This window comes from Oryx dammah, unplaced genomic scaffold (genome assembly GCF_014754425.2).
Source record: "Oryx dammah isolate SB20612 unplaced genomic scaffold, SCBI_Odam_1.1 HiC_scaffold_27, whole genome shotgun sequence".
Lineage (NCBI taxonomy): Eukaryota > Metazoa > Chordata > Mammalia > Artiodactyla > Bovidae > Oryx > Oryx dammah.
Genome location: NW_024070211.1, coordinates 3230916 through 3247982, shown reverse-complemented (window position 1 = coordinate 3247982; position 17067 = coordinate 3230916). Strand labels below are relative to the sequence as shown.

Below are 17067 nucleotides of genomic sequence, written 5' to 3'. Positions count from 1 at the left end.
TCAACCTCACCCAGCTACCTGCCTGATTATTATTTGGCTTCCCAGGATTCTTGCTTGGAGAATTCCACGGACAGAGGAGCATGGCAGGCCACAGTCCATGGGGTCGCAAAGAGTCGGACAGAGGAAGCTGGTATCACTCACTCAGAGCTGGCTAGGGGCTTCCCAGGTGGCGCTCATGGTAAAGAATCCCTCTGCCTGCCAATGCAAGAGACGTAAGAGAAGCAGGTTAGATGCCTGGGTCGGGAAGACCCCCGGAGGAGGGCATGGCAACCCACTCGAGTCTTTTTGCCTGGTGAGCCCATGGACACGGGAGCCTGGTGGCTACAACCCACAGAGCCACACAGAGTTGGGCATGACTGAAGCGACTTAGCCCATACACAGGGCTGGCTAGTAGAGGGGCCGTCACCGGCCAGGCTGAGTGAACTGTGCTGTCCACCTGATTTTCTATTTCTTATTATAAATGAATGCAGCTCAACAGATTTCTTTCTTCTCCTATCTCAGCCCTCCCTAGGGTCTAGCAAACAGAAAGGAGCTTTATATGCAGGTCAAAGCAGTGAAGAGACACAAGGTCTTTTTTGGCACAGTAACCCACAGGCCTTAGTTCTCTTGGCCATGTACACTTTGATTGTTTGTGTCAGAAAGCAGTTAAAGGCTTCTTTTCTTCATTTATTGCTATGTTACTCAAATGACTTGCCCTTACAAGGGACAAAAAACTCCAACTCAAGCTGATTTAAGAATAAAAATCCATGTGGATTTTATCGGTTATTATAACTTTAAAAAGAAAAAATCCAAAGAGTTCTGGCTTCAGTTATGGCTAGATCTAGGCATTCAATGTCATCAGACCTTTATCTGATTCTTTTCTCATCTTTCTTTTGTGCCACATGGTGTGGTCCTGGCAACTAAGGGTTCTGTCCTCTGGCTTGGAAAGAGAAACTTGTCAGTCGTTCCAACAGAAGTCCCAGAATTGAATCTCATTGGTTTGGCTTAGCTCACATTCTGAAGTCTGAACCACTGCTTTTAGCCAGTAGGGTGAATATGCTGATTGGCCTGCCCTGAATGACATTGCCTCCCCACTCCTGCAGAGGGGCAAATCACACAGAATCAGAGTGAAGAGCAGCAGTTACCCCCAAGAAAGGCCACCGCAGAAGAAGTGGATGTTGGGCCTGGGGAGGAGACATGCTGGATCTGAGCCACCCTTCAGCTTGATCTGGGCGAGAGTAGAGTAGAAAGAAATAACTCTCACGTCGAAGGTGAAGGAGAAGAGATGTGCTGACGGGGGTAGAGAGTGGAGACGTGGATTTCAGAGACAGAGGGCCCGGGGGAGCCTGAGGCAGGAGAGCAGGGCCTGCCCCTTGGGGTGGGGACAGCGCTGAGTCAGAGGAGCTGGAGCCTGTGGACCTCAGCAGGCGGCAGGAGCAGCGGGCCGGGTTCATGCTTCTGGATTCAGCACGGCTTCGGCGAGATTACTTTGAGGAAGTGGATCATGTCACCCCCCTCTCTGATACTCAGGGCAAGGCAACAGAATCACATTTTTTCCCTAGCTTTTAACTTTTTTGTTATAGTTGGTTTATAATGTCTTGTTAGTTTCTGTTGTATAGCAAAGTGATACAGTTATACATATATATAATTTTTTTCTTTTTCATATTCTTTACCATTATGGGAATCATGGCAGGGAGTGGGGGAGGGGTTGAGAGTTTTTGTTGTTTGCTTTTGAACTGTGGTGCTGGAGAAGACTTTTGCGAGTCCCTTGGACAGCAAGGAGATCAAACCAGTCAATCCTAAAAGCCATCAACCCTGAATAGTCTTTAGAAGGACTGATGCTAAAGCTGAAGCTCCAATACTTTGGCCACCTGATGCAAAGAGATGACTCATTGGAAAAGACCCTGATGTTGGGAAAGGTTGAAGGCAAAAGGAGAAGAGGGAGGCAGAGAATGAGATGGTTAGATAGTATCACTGACTCAATGGACATGAGTTTGAGCAAACTCTGGGAGACAGTGAAGGACAAGAGAGCCTGGCATGCTGCAGTCCATGGGGTCACAAAGAGTCAGACACAACTTAGTAACTGAACAACAACGACAACTTGCTTGTTTTTACCGCACCGAGTGGCATGTGGGATCTTCGTTCCCCAACCAGGGATCCCACCAGCAGCCCCTGCGTTGGGAGGATGGAGTCTTAACCACTGGACCACCAGGGAAGTCCCAGGAATCACGACTTCTTAGCTGCCACGCAGTGTGTATCTGCCAGTCCCACATGTGTCCTGTTAACTGGGGTCAGCTGCCTGAAGGCCAGTCACCTCCACACCAGCAGACGAGACTGAGTTCCTGGACCCAAGAAGGTGGGAACCCGACCTTGCATGCTGGTAGCTCCCCAGGGTCCTGGCCCCACGGAAGGCCCCTTGGCGGGCGGCCAGCAGGCTTGCGCTGACCACACCCTGCCTTTGCTTCCAGGCCTCCGCAGCACCGTCCTTCCAGGGCTGTGCTGAGATGCGGAGCGATCACAGGTGAGGACTCTGTCACGAGGCTCAGCTCCAAGGAGGCCCAAATAAACAGCAGCTGTCCGTGTTACTCCTGGGTCTGCAGTGTGTCCGGTACACAACAAACACACCTGTTGTTAGGTCTGTGACGTGCACAGCTCAGGAATCAGGAACGGTTAATACAACCACTGTGGCTGTAAAGGAGCAGACGGCCGTGACGGGTGATAAAATACCAACGAGCTGTTGGGGCTTGGCTGGGCTTTCTCCCCCTGACACTCACAATACTTTCCCCATCACTTCTCTCTTCTTCACAAGGTGGCCTGCTTGCAAATGGGCTCAAAGTGCAAACTTTTTCCCATTGATCCTGACATCCAAAACGTTTCATGGAGGTCCACTCATGGCAACGTTTTTCAAATCGGGGTCCCCGCAATCCACCTGGGTTAGAATCATGATGACGTTTATAAATGGGGCAAATTCTGAGATTTCCATCTGGACCTTGCTGAATCTCTGGGTCTAGGGCCCTGGAAACTTGTGTTTTGAAAGGTTCCTGGGAGGACCTCCCTGGTGGTCTAAGAATCTGCCTTCCACTGCAGCAGACTCAGGTTCAATACCCAGTTGGCGAACTAAGATCCTAAGATCCCTGTTGTAGGGGCAGCTAAACCCAAGCACTGCAACTAGAGAGGAAACCCACACGCCGCAGCTAAGACCTGACGCCGTTTAGTCACTGACTTGTGTGTCCGACTCTTTTGTGACCCCGTGGACGGTAGCCCACCAGACTCCTCTGTCCATGGGATTCTCTAGGCAAGAATACTGGAGTGGGCTGCCCTTTCCTCTCCAGGGGATCTTCCTGACCCAGGGATCAAACCCACGTCTCCTGCATGGCAGGGAGATTCTTTACTGCTGAGCCACCAGGGAAGTCCAAGACCTGACTTAGCCCTAAATAAATGTTTTTTTAAAAAAAGAGATTCCTGGGATGGGGTGGTGGTGGTGATTCTAATATATCCTGAAGCTCACAAGTGGTAGTCCCGCGGGCAGTCATGACGCACGGGCCCCAACAGGAAAATCCTGATTCCCGCACTGGCCCTCCCTGCCCCCATGGCCCTTCTATCAGGCAATTCAAAGTCTCCAGGCGGAGAGTTACTGATTAACCCTAGGTTTCAAGGAAAGAAATAATAATAACTGAAGGGACAACGTGCGCCAAGAAACAAGCTGAGCAGAGCTGGGAGAGTGGTGGCAGACGGCTCAAGACTGGAAGGAGGACAAGGAGACTAGAGCCAGCCAGCCTGCAGCCGGACAGCCTTTGGGTCCCAGCAACACCCGCCGATTTCTGCCTGTCCATGCCCAGGCCGTGAGCTGCCACGTCCTGGGGGCTCCAGTGCCCAGAATGGCCTGCCCCGAGATCCCGCAGCAGCCCCAGCCGGTCTGCCAAAAAGCCACCCCCTCCGACCCCGCAGGCTGCGCTGGAGGTCCTGGCGGCCCCACGGAGGGCGACCTGGAGTGCCTGGTGTGCCGGGAGCCCTACAGCGGCATCCGGCCGCCCAAGTTGCTGGGCTGCCAGCACGCCTTCTGCGCCGTCTGCCTGAAGCTGCTGCTGTGCGTGCAGGGCGACGCCTGGTCCATCCCCTGCCCTCTGTGCCGCAAGGTCACGACCGTCCCCGGGGGCCTCGTCTGCACCCTGCGCGACCAGGAGAACGTGCTGGCGCGGCTAGCCCGGCCGGGCCTGGAGGTGCCGCTCCGTCCTCAGGGGTTGGCGAACCCTGTCGCCCTGACGGCGGGGCAGCCCAGCGCGGCCGGAGAGGAGGAGCGGGACGCGGTGAGCGCCAACCGCGCGGCGGCCCGGCGCCTGGCCGCGCACCTGCTCCTCCTGGTCCTGCTCACCGTCCTCATCCTGCCCTTCATCTACCCCGGCGTCATCCGGTGGGTGCTCAGCTTCCTCGTCACCCTGGCTCTGCTGCTGGCTCTGCTTTTCTGCTCTCACCCCGGCCAGCAGGGCGGCTGCGGGCCCACCCCCAGGACTCTCTTCTGCAGAGAGCAGAAACCCAGCGAGATCGCCTCCATCGCCTGAGCGAGGTCTGACTGGGCGGAGTCGGGGGTCCCTTCCGCCTCTGCGGCCCGCTTACCATCACAGTGAACAGAGGAAGCGGTTATGCAGCGGACCGGCTCCCTTGGGAGAGTAAATGCCCGCTGGACTTGCCAGCCAAAGCCAGAATGGCTGTCTTGGGCCAAGAACTGTGCTTTTGGACAATAGACTTACGCCTGCCGAGGGTACAGCATAATAAACTTTTTGGGGCTGGGGAAGGAACTACTTGAACGCGCAAAGGAAGGGGGTCTCCCGTTCCTTTTAGTCCAATGCCCCTGACTTTTCTTTCTGTACCAGGATGAGAATATTGCAAATATTAATGGTATTGGAGAACAAATAGAACTGGAACTCCTTTTTTTTTTTTCAATTTCTCTGAGTTTTTTCTTTCTTTCTTTCTGTTTGATTTTGTGTGTTTGCGTAGTTTGTTTCTGTTTCTGCCTGGGACATATCTTCCCTCCTGGGAAGTCAGAGCCCACGGGAAGGCCTCCTGTGCTTCCCTGATGCTGTCTGATGCCCATCTCACCTCTCCAAAGGTCCTGGTGGCTCAGGCCTCCCACTGACCTGCTCCCAGGGATGGAGAGGGAGAAGTTGTGCAGAGAAGTGACACTCCTGCTGCGGCCGGGGGATGCCCACATTCGGCTGGCTGAGTTGGGGAGGAGTAGGGAGGACCCTGGCGGGTTTGGGAATTGCTCCCAGCAGCTCCACCAGGATTTCTCAGCTCCATGTCATCAGGCCCTAACACAACGGAGAATCTCAGAGTTACAAGGACTCCCCTCCAATGGTGGGTCCAGCTGCCTATCTGAGGCGCTCAATCCCACACTCTTGAACCAAATCTTTACAGTCGTTGTTTTCTCTCTGATTGCATCCTGATGCCCAGTTGAGATTTTGTCATAAAAGATAAGAGGCCCCATAAATGCAACGGTCCTCTCCAATAACCCCATCTTTCCCACCTCACCCTGGGAGTCACAGTCATCTGAAAGGCTCTCGCGTCTTCTCTTGACCATTTCTGCTCCATAACAGAGAGGAGTCTTCTGCTGGAGGGAATGACCTTCCGTGGCTTCTGGAATCGGGCACCAGCCAGGGGGACCTGTCAGGGTGCAGGGGGGTGAAAGATGGGAGATGTTGCATGATATCCTTCCAAAGACCGCAGAGTTGAGAGGCAGACCTGAAACCTCAGAAGGGCTCCTTGAGTCCAATCCATCATCCTTCCTGGGCCCCTTTCCTGACAACTGTTGTATGTGTGTCCTGGATCTGGGCCTTCTGGCTCTCTGAGCTTCATTTCCCCAAAATGAGCTAGTAGGGCTGGATTATTCCTAAGTCTCTTGAAACCCAGAAGCTGAGGGCACTGCTGGGCTCCCGAACAATGAACAAGGGTCACAGCCCCTCTGGAGTCACATACAGAAAAGTCAGAGTATAAGTCTGTGTGCAATTAGCTCTTGCAATCTGCAAACAAAATCTTCCTTTTTTCTTATAAGGTGCTTTCGGGGCAACTCTGTGACACCCTCGCTATTGGCTTTGTTAACTCTAGGTACTGAGAGGCGGCATAAGTGAGGATGTGTGGGTGGCCCCATCCTTTTAAGCCAAGGCCAAGTGGGCCTGGAGAACAAGTTGTTTCCCTAGGATGAATAAATGACAAGAATTGTTTGGCATTTCCAGAACTGGCCTGGGGCATGTGCAGTTTGGGAGGGTAGCCAGTAGGTTAGGAAAAGAACATTCTTTCCTCATTTACCTCTACTCCCATTCCACCTTGATCTTGGACCCTCCACCAAGGTTTCCATGGCTAATAACAACACCATTTCTACCAAAGTAATGGTGGGCTCATGCTTACTGAGTGCTTACCATGTGCCAGGCACTACATTAACTACTCTGTGTCCGTTATTTAGTTGAATCTTCATGACAACTTTATGAAGAGACCACCATGCCGGAGAGAAGACTGAGGAACAGAGAGGTCAATTCATCTGCCTAAGGTTGCTCAGCCAGCCACTGCCAGAGCTCCCTAGGAAATTTACCCAGGCTTCTTTCTGCTCCAATATCCTGCCTCCTTTGCATGCAGTTCCAAAGCAACCAGGAAGCTGGTCACTGCTAGTGGGCTTGCGGGGCAGCATAGGAAACTAACCTCTGGAGTCTTCAGAGAGGCCAGAGAATTCTAGCATCTATTATCTATGCTAAAGAGAAAGAACAGAAAATGATAAAACGGTTTGGTCTTCCTTACTCTTGCTGCCCAGTGCCAGCCTCCCCTGAAGGGAGCCGTGCTGGCACACAGACCCCACCAGTGTGTTCTCTGTCCTGACGTTTCTGTCCCTTCATCCTGAAGTCCCCCCCGGTCCTTGAGTACCTTTCTGCTCCTGGCAGTGTGAGGAGAGAGAGCGCGAGAAGCTAATGTCCGCCCTGCCTGCCCTGGAGAGAAACAGAGGAGTCAGGCGGTGAGTGCTGTGAAAGGATGTGGGTGGGAGAAGCCAGAGAGGTGGGCCAGCGCTCAAAGCCAGGCTCAGACCCAGGGTGTGGCCAGCCAGACTCACAGAACTTTTCTGAGCCGTGCTTTGCTATAAAGTAGGGAAGGGTGCCACCCACCTGCCAGGGGCTCCTTGGGCACTTAAAGTGCTGCTGGATAGACTTCCGTGGTGGCCTGGCGGTCTGCATTCCCAATGCCAGGGGCCTGGGTTCACTCCCTGGTCAGGGAGCTAATACCCACATGCCACAAATAAGAGTTCGCATGTCTCAACTAAGATCTGGTGCAGCTAAATAAATAAATATACATTAAAAAAAAAAAAAAACTTGTGATGGCCTGGATGGGAGGGAAGCTTGGGGGAGAATGGATACACATATATGTATGGCTGAATACCTTTGCTGTTCACCTGAAACTATCACAACATTGTAGTTTGTTTGTTTTTTTTTTTAATGCTACTGAATGAGAATCCCATGTCCCAACAGGCTGGCTTTCTCATCAATCATTGAGCTCCTTGGGTTCCATGGGGCCTGTTCAGTGTGACAGAGCACAGGGGCCCAGCTTTGGTAATGGGGTGGAGAAGCCCTTCCAGGGTAGGAGCGTCATCCAGAACAGGCCAATCTGGTGGCCAACTTTATGCTTAGGTCCTCAGGATGGACAGGAATTGCAGGGAGAGGCCAAATTCCACCCCCTTCAGCCCCATCTCCCTATTCTGTGGCCTTAAAGTCAGATATAACCTGGCTTGAATTCTAGCTTTCTCACGCAGAAGTCACTGCACCTTGCTGCATCTCAGATTCCTTATCCATGAAACAGGTTTCATAGAGTTGTCTGGAAATTAGTTAAAAAACAAAAACAAAAACTCATGGTTGAGCATTTAGGACTGTAAGGAAGTAAAGAAGAAAGAGGGAAGACAAGGAGAAATGGATTGAGTTCTAGAAAAACCTAACAGGAATGATGAGTACAGACTCTCTTTATTTTATTCAATCTTATTAATAAGGACATGGATTAAAACCTGAACACTAGAGACCTCCCTGATGGTGCAGTGGCTGAGACTCCTCACTCCCACTGCAGGGAACCTGCGTTCAACCCCTGGTCAAGGAACTGAATCCCACGTGCTGCAACCGAGACCTGGCCGGTATATAAAATAAAATAAATATTAAAAGAAAAAAACCCCAGACACTAGAATTTACCTCCTCCATTAACCAGCCTCAATATGAGCAATCTCTTCAGTAATATAAGAAAACAATCACCCCTAGTATGGTCTGTATGCATTGAGTGAAGTGTATTACATATGATATCACATCTGCTATAAGGTTCGCTCCAGTTCAGTCGCTCAGTCATCTCCAGTTCTCTGCGACCCCACGGACTGCAGCACGCCAGGCCTTCCTGTCCATCACCAACACCCGGAGTGTACTCAAACTCATGTCCATTGAGTCGGTGATGCCATCCAACCATCTCATCCTCTGTCGTCCCCTTCTCCTCCTGCCCTCAATCTTTCCCAGCATTAGGGTCTCTTCCAATGAGTTGGCTCTTTTCATCAGGTGGCCAAAGTATTGAAGCCTTAGCTTCAGCATCAGTCCTTCCAATGAATATTCAGGACTGATTTCCTTTATGATTGATTGATTTGATCTCCTTGCACTCCAAGGGACTCTCAAGAGTCTTCTCCAGCACCACGGTTCAAATCATCAATTCTTCAGCGCTCTGCTATAAGGCAGGTGCTATTATTAATTAACTCCAAATTACCAATAGGGATGCTGAGGCACAGAGAGAGGTTGAGTAACTTGCTCAAGATCACACAGTAAGGTGGTGGTGGAGCCAAGGCCAGATAGCAGAAGTCCAATTCCAGAGTTTAGACTTTGAGTCACTTTACTATATCGGATGAAACACTCCTGGGCACGTTGTAAGCACAACAAGGTATGTGAGCCCATGGCCTGAAGGGTGAAAAATTAAGAAGAGGCGGCATTCCCCCTTTGGCTGGGGGACTCAGGGGTGCCAGGGCTAGAAGCTTGTGGAAGGTCGCCTGTTCATTACCTACAGCCGGATTCCCATCTCAGCCTACAGCACCCGTTCATCACTGGAAGCTCTCTCAGATGACTGAAGGGAGCGTTGTGGTCTTTGCTGGAACAATGAATTCTTTGTGGCAATGGAAAATATTTCCAGGAATGAAGGACCTTTCTGCAGTCTCTCAGGCTATGGGGAGAGCATGGAGCACATTCAAAGAGAAATTAGATCTGAGCTCTTGAATCTGCCTGGAGCTGTTCACATGAACTTTATATTCTTGCCTGAGGACCTTGAAGTCACTTTCTTAAAGGAGACTATTTCTTGAGTCAGTAGGGAACTCTCTGAGAATTCAGGACACCATGAAATCTAAGATCTGTCAGTCCACTTACACAACAAATATTTATTGAAGGTCTGCTCTGTGCCAGGTACTGAACAAGATATTTAATCTTATTTGATAAGGAACTTTGATGAAAAAGAGAAACTAATGGGTACAAAGTTGAATTGTGTCTCCCTTCCCCCCAAAATATATGTTGAAGCCCAAATCTCTACTACTTCAGAATGTGAACTTATTTATTTTCTGCTTTTTTAATAACTTAAGTTTTACTGGAGTATAGTTGCTTTACAATGCTGTATTAGTTTCTACTATAGCAAAACAAATCAGATATATATATATCGCCTCTGTTTTGGACTTCCTTTCCATTCAGGAGAATGTGACCTTATTCGGAAATAGATTTTTACAAAAATAATCAAATTAAAATGAGGTGGTCATCAGCCTGGGTCCTAATCCGATATGACTGGTGTCCCTATAAAAATGGGGAAACTGGTCATGGAGACAGACACACTCAGAAGACAACATGATGGTCCATCAGAAGATGAGTCACGTGAAGGCGAAGGCAGAAAAGGGTTATGTTTCTACAAGCCAAGGAATGCGAAAGGCAGCCAGCAGGTGACCAGAAGCTCGGAGAGAGGCCTGGAATGGACTTTCTCCCGGGGCTTTCAGCGGGAACCAGCCTTGCTGAGCTCTTAATCCTGGACTCGTAGCCTCCAGAACGGTATGAGACAGGAAGTTTCTAGTACTGTAACAGGGAAGAACAGAATCTGATTCCAGGTCAGATGCGCTTCTTTACCCTTTGCTTTCTGTTGCTTCTGTCACTGCAGTCACGACAAGTGTGCGCTCTCTAGCCATGAGCATACATGGCAGCCTGCCTCCGGAACCCTGCCCCTCTGTCTGAATGTTCAAGTGCCTTTGTTCAGCTCGCAAGGAAACACCCTGACCTTGCCCATTGGGGACTGGCCACAGGAAAGGAGAAATTAGTACATCCCCTTCCTGAGGCTGGCCAAATCAGGAGATATTTTGCAAGACTTACGGCCTTTTGGGACTTCCCTGGTGGTTCAGTTGGTCGAGAATCCAGCTGCAATGCAGGAAACTGCCTCCCATGCAGGAGACCAGGGTTCGCTCTCTGGGTAGGGAAGGTCCCCTGGAGAAGGAAATGGCAACCCGCTCCAGCATTCTTCCCTAGAGTCTCCCATGGACAGAGGAGCCTGGCGGGCTACCATCCATGGTAGCACCTGGAATGCCACCACTGTGGCCCTTACCCTTTGCTTCCTCACTCCGCCTCCCTCTTGTTCTAGAAGAGAAACTAGCATCCAGGCCCCAGTAAGACGGTACCTTAAGACTCTAGTAAGCCATCTTCTTGGACACTGGCTTTCCGAATAAAGTTGCTCTTCTTGCCTCAACACTTCGTCTCCTGATTTATTGGCCTGTCGTGGAGGGAGCAGACCAGACTTGGACTCAGTGTGCTGTGCTGTGCTTAGTCCCTCAGTCGTGCCCAACTCTTTGTGACCCCGTGGACTGTAGCCCGCCAGGCTCCTCTGTCCGTGGGATTCTCCAGGCAAGAATACTTTTGTGGGTTGCCATGACCTCCTCCAGGGGATCTTCCCAACCCAGGGATCGAACCCGGGTCTCACGTGTTGCAGGCGGATTCTTTACCGTCTGAGCCACGAGTGTTGTTTAAGGAACAAAGGATTGTGGCTCCTTGGTACAGCAGCCCTAGGAACCGATACAGCATCTATTCTGTGCCTGGGCTTGCACCAGACCTCTTAGCTGGGCTGCTTCAAGTTCAGCAAAATAACTTGCCCAGAGTCTTGTAGCAACACACTTGGAAATGTCAGGCTCAAAATCAAGTCTGATTGATAACCAAAGACTAAATTCTCACTCCCATTTCGTGCATGGCAAATTGAGGCTCAGAAAATCCCTGTGATTTCCCTCCCAAACAGAGCCCAATATGTCAGAGATGAAGCTGTAATCAGAGCCCACAGCTCCTAAATTATCCTTAATGTTAGAAACAACCATATGGGAACTACTGAATAATTATCCCCATTTCACAGGTTAAAGAGTTAAAACCCAAGTCCTTAAGACGCCTGACCAACCTTAAGGTCACAAGTGAGTGAGTGAGGCGCCAGAAGTTGAACCTACAGTTTGACTCTAAAGCTACAGTTCTCACTGCCTCACAGTTTCGTAGCAGCCTGTCTGCATGGACAAGCAGGAAAGCCTGTATTTCAAGATGCTTGAGGAACTCACCATCAGAGCCTCTTTGCTCGAAGAGGACAGGACTGTCTGTCTTGCTCCCTCTGACTCTGTTACATTCCACAGCCCTCCTGTGGATCCCCCGTCTCTCTTGCTGGGGAAACTGCTCTGTGGTCAACCTCAGCCAAGGAAGAATCCCACCAGCAACCACTGCGCCAGTTGGGGTGCTTGGTCCTTCCTCCACGCACCTCCCATTTCAGCTGAAGCAGTCACACGGTACAGATCATACGATCCTTTCCAGAACTGCAGTCTGGAGTCAGTGAGGAAGGAGAGATGAGTGTTTAAAGTGGTAGCAACGAAGCAGACGGTCCCCACAGCTCGGACCCTTCAGCCACTAGTTGCTTCAGTGAGCTCCGTTTCCTTCCCTACATTTTTTTTTTTTTTCCCTTTAGATGGCCAGAGTCAGTTTCTGTTGCTTGCAACCAAAGTTCATGACCTAATACAGGAGACTTCTAGGCTCCTGGTTGTTGAAAAATCCCACCATGAACTTCAGCCCCTCCAAAACCTGGAAAATGAGGCAATGCCACAGGCCAAGGAGTGGAGGACCTCTTGCACCCCTGCCCCAGCCCTCCTGAGAGCCAGCCTGAATCTGTGGTGAGGCTGCCCAGATATCAGCACCAGGGAAATGGTGGCCAGGTCAGCTCTGCTCAAATGTGGGACTGGACAGGAAAACATGGAGTTGGATCTCAGGCCAGCCACTGTTGGAGGAGACTGGTTTCCAGTTTCTTGGCTTCAGAATCCCCAGAAGAAACAAAGTCTCATTCTTACATATATATATATATATAAATATATATATGTATATATAATTTTTTTTTTTGGCTGCACTAGGTCATCGCTGATGCATGTAGATTCTCTCTAGCTGGAATGAGTGGGGACTACTCTCTAGCTGTGGGGCGTGGGCTCCTCGTTACAGTGGCTGCTCTTGTTGCAGAGCATGAGCTGTAGGCACGCAGACTCACTAGCCGGGGCACACAGCCTTAGTTGTTCCGCTGCATGTGGGATCTTCCCAGACCAGAGATCAAACCCATGTCCCCTCCATTAGCAGGTGGATTATTAACAACTGGACTGCCAGGGAAGTCCACAGACTGTAGTTCTGTGTAGACAGCGAGCCCAAGGTCCTTCACTGGAGCCAGTTTGCAAAACAAAGCAGCCTGCAAAGTAGCAGTGGGTACAGCAGTTCCAAAGCCACAGCAGCCTCCATCGTGGCTAATGTTTAGCAAGTGCTTCCCACATTCGGGCTACTGTTCTCAGAGCTTCCTTAGAGCTTTCTTCCTCAGAGCTCTTTTGTTCTTCACAACAATCCTATTATTCTTTCTGTTGGACATTTGACACCGTCATCTCAATGAATCAACACAGAGCCCGTTTTCAGGAAGGCAGCTGAGACATGGATAAGATAAGGAACTTGCCTTAGTGGCTGCACTGAGTTTGAAAGCAGGGGGTCTAACCCAGCTCCAGCCCTTCTCAGTCACTGCTCTTAAAACCGCTTCCTAAGCCCACCTCTCTCCCTTCCTTCCTCATCTTCCCTGCCTCCATCAAAATGAACCAGGAAAAAAAGGAAGGCCCACAGGCAGATGTACCTGGGTTCAAAACCAAGTCCCACTGTTTATCGTCAGTGTGACCTTGGGCATGATAGATGCCTTTCCTGAACCTTAATTTCCTTGTTTGGAAATTCAAGAAAATCAAGCCTATCTGATATAGGTTTTGTGACAATTCAGTGAGATCATGTGTAAACTCCTGGCACAGTGCCCAACACACCTGCTCATCCATCCCAGCCAACCGTGCAGCAAAGATGGATGGGCATCCATTGCTCACCCGGCAAGTAGGGGAGGCAAAGACACACAGTGGAAGGGACAGTCTTTACCACCCTCATGCCTCTCAGCCTCTCACCAGCTTCGGGAATAGGATATGTATGCACATGCTCAAATCAGACCACAGGGTGAGACTATTGCCAGTGAATTTGACATCCTTGCTTCATCACAAAAGAATCTGGAGATGAAGTGACAGGTAAGAATATTAATACCTAGAGACAAGCATGCTCCACAGATAGAGTGGGCTATCTCAGAAGGCAAGAGAGAGAGCCTCAAAACACAGTGTCGTTAGTTTTTATGTGCTGGGTAATTTCATAGGCTAAGGAGGCTCAAGGTCTACTGGAAGTTGAATCTTCTGCCATTTTGGACCTAGTTGGTTCTAATCAGTTTTTGTCACATCCTATAAAAAGCAGAGACATCACTTTGCCAACAAAGGTCAGCATAGTCAAAGCTATGGTTTCTCCAGTAGTCGTGTGTGGATGTGAGAGTTGGACCATAAAGAAGGCTGAACACTGAAGAACTGATGCTTTCAAACTGTGGTGCTGGAGAAGACTTTTGAGAGTCCCTTGGACAGCAAGGAGATCAAACCAGTTCATCCTAAAGGAAATCAACCCTGAATACTCATTGAAAGGACTGATGCTGAAGCTAAAGCTCCAATACTTTGGCCACCTGATGCAAAGAGCTGACTCAGTGGAAAAGACCCTGATGCTGAGAGAGATTAGGGGCAGGAAGAGAAGGGGACAACAGAGGATGAGATGGTTGGATGGCGTCACCGACTCGATGGGCGTGAGTCTGAGCAAGCTCCAGACGTGAGTCTGAGCAAGCTCCAGGAGACAGTGAAGGACAGGGAAGCCTTGAATGCTGTGCAGCCCATGGGGTTGCAAAGAGTCAGACACGACTGAGCGACTGAGCGACAACAATGGCCAGGTCATTCCTTTAGAGGCTGTGCTCCGTCCTCCTCCCTTCTGTTTCTCGACTTGAACAGTCTAAGACGAAGGGTAACTCTAGAGAAGGAGGTTCTGACTGTGGAGAAGTACCCAGTGGGGCTTCTGGAATGCTGGTCATGCTCTATTTCGTGACTTAGGTGATAGTTACATAGATGAGATTTATTTTCTAGCTATTTATAAACAGTGTCTACATCTTGCATGTGCTTTTCTGTACGTATTTCATAGTGAAAAAATAAGACGCTAAGCCTAACAGAACAACGCTATACAGTCTAGGCAGCTTGAGAGCCAAGGCTGGGTGTGAGACTGGTACCCAGTACTAATCCCACTCTGATATGCCTGCCTCATCCACACCCAACTCACTCAGCGATTTAGAGCTTTATGAGTTGCTCTGAAGACTGTCTGGTTTGAATCCTGACTCTGCTACTAGCTGCTACTTACTCTCAAACGCTCTAATCCTCATGTCAACATCTACAAAATGGGGAGAGAATCATGCGGTTACGAGCATCAAACGAGCTCACTCTAGAGACCATTTAGCACCATGAACTGCGCACAGGATGTACCCAAGAAGCACTAGCTGCCAAGTTAGGCAAAAACATGAATGGACTGGCTCCTTTAACCAAATGGTGGCAAAGGCAGGTTTCTGTTGGGTCTTAGCAGTGATGAAACTAACACATGGGGCTTCATTAAGATTGCTTCTCTCCATTTCCATCTCTTTTTCTCTCTGCACTTGAGTCTTGTTCTCGCCAACCAGTTGTTTTCCATGATATTGGAAACTGGGCAGCTCCAACTCATGTCTTCCTAGTTTTATGTCCAGAAAGAAAGGAATAGACTTTCTTCTCTTGGTTAAATGATCAAAAATCCCAAGGAAGGGCTCTGATTAGTCATCTTGGGTCACATGCCCTCCTCTATGACCAACATGGCTGTGACTGGCTGCCCCAACAGAATCATGTGATTGGTAAGGAGAAGGACGTCAAACAAGGGAGGAAGCAATTTGCAAAAGAACAAGGGGCCATTGAGTAGACACAGCAGCAGGTGTGTGAGCCAATCTCCACCCACCAAAGCTAATTAGAGGTGAACTCCTGCCTGATTGGATCTTTCTTTGAGAGGCCTAGCCTCCTCCCAACCCAATCTCAGTCCAAGTGAGTTCTGATAGTAATATTACCATATTCATCTTTTGTGGGTAGAGCATGTTTCCCAAACCTGCCAATCAAAGCATCATGCCCCCTGGCCATAGGATCTGGTTCAGTACTAAGCCAATGAGAGCTCTACCCAGGAATATTATTGGAGTTACCTGGAGGAATTGTTTCCTCTGCCATAGTTGCTAGGCTGTTAGAATGTTTTTCTAGACTTTCCAGTGACCGTCTTGCCCCACCAAGGGAAGGATTTTTCTATGAGTGAAACCTACCCAGAGCAAAGCTGAGCCTAGTGATAGAGTGAGTGAGTGAGTGAAGTCGCTCAGTCGTGTCCGACTCTTTGTGACCCCGTGGACTGTATGTAGCCTACCAGGCTTCTCTGTCCATGGGATTCTCCAGGCAAGAATACTGGAGTGGGTTACCATTTTCTTCTCCAGGGGATCTTCCCGACCCAGGGATCGAACCCAGGTCTCCCACATTGGAGGCAGACGCTTTAGCCTCTGAGCCAGAGGGTGGTTCCTAATCATATTATTTGAGTACCTAGACCTGGCCATGCCTGAAAATCAACCTCCCTCTAGACTTTTCAGTAGTTACTTGTGTCAACAAATTCCCTTTCTTTGCTTAAACCATTTTGACTGTGTTGTTTCATTTGTAGGCAAAGGAGGCCTGAATCCAGTCTCATCCTACTGGTCCACAAGGCCACCTGTCATATCCTTTAATATCCCTCCTTTAAATAAGCCAGCTCCCAAGAGGATTCTAGTAACTCCTCAGCTCTTCCCCCCAAGACCCAGTGTTCTCTGAGGCCTCGTTTATGGTGAACAGTGTCAGATTTGTGATCTACAAAGAAGAGAATTTAGCTTCAGGACTAGAGATGAGGCTTCAGGCACTCAGAGCTTTGTGTGACAAAAGTTTTATTACAGTGAAAAAGGAATGGAGAAAGCCTCTGTGATGACACATACATCAGAAGGGGGCAGAGAGTGCCCCACTCACTAGTCTGGGCAGGGCTTGATACACTTTGTCAGTTGGTTACTAACAATAGAAAGATATTACCAGACCCACACCCACAGTTCAGTTCAGTTCACTCGCTCAGTTGTGTCCAACTCTGTCACCCCATGGACCGCAGCACACCAGGCCTCACTGTCCATCACCAACTCCCAGAGTTCACCCAAACGCATGTCCGTCAAATCTGTGATGTCATCCAGCCATCTCATCCTTTGTCGTCCCCTTCTCCTCCTGCCTTCACTCTTTCCCAGCATCAGGGTCTTTTCCAGGGAGTCAGCTCTTCACATCAGGTGGCCAAAGTATTGGAGTTTCAGCTCTAGCATCAGTCCTTCCAATGAACACCCAGGAGTGATCTCCTTTAGGATGGACTGGTTGGATCTCCTTGCTGTCCAAAGGACTCTCAAGAGTCTTTCCAACATCACAGTTCAAAAGCATCAATTCTTCAGCACTCAGCTTTCTTTACAGTCCAACTCTCACATCCATACATGACTATTGGAAAACCATAGCTTTGACTAGATGGACCTTTGCTGGCAAAGTAAAATGTCTCTGCTTTTTAATATGCTGTCTAGGTTGGTCATAGCTTTTCTTCC

General features: G+C 49.6%; 1 protein-coding gene across 1 annotated transcript; it reads left to right on the top strand.

The window, feature by feature from the left end:
• The first annotated feature begins 3407 nt into the window (after positions 1-3407).
• Positions 3408-4916, top strand: RNF186 (ring finger protein 186). The gene has a single exon (XM_040229443.1). The coding sequence runs from the start codon at positions 3858-3860 to the stop codon at positions 4536-4538; it is 681 nt and encodes a 226-aa protein (XP_040085377.1). The 5' UTR covers positions 3408-3857; the 3' UTR covers positions 4539-4916.
• Positions 4917-17067: the final 12151 nt, after the last annotated feature.

Coding starts and splice junctions, on each gene's coding strand:
- RNF186 (XM_040229443.1), top strand. CDS start 3,858: ATGGCCTGCCCCGAGATCCCGCAGCAGCCCCAGCCGGTCTGCCAAAAA.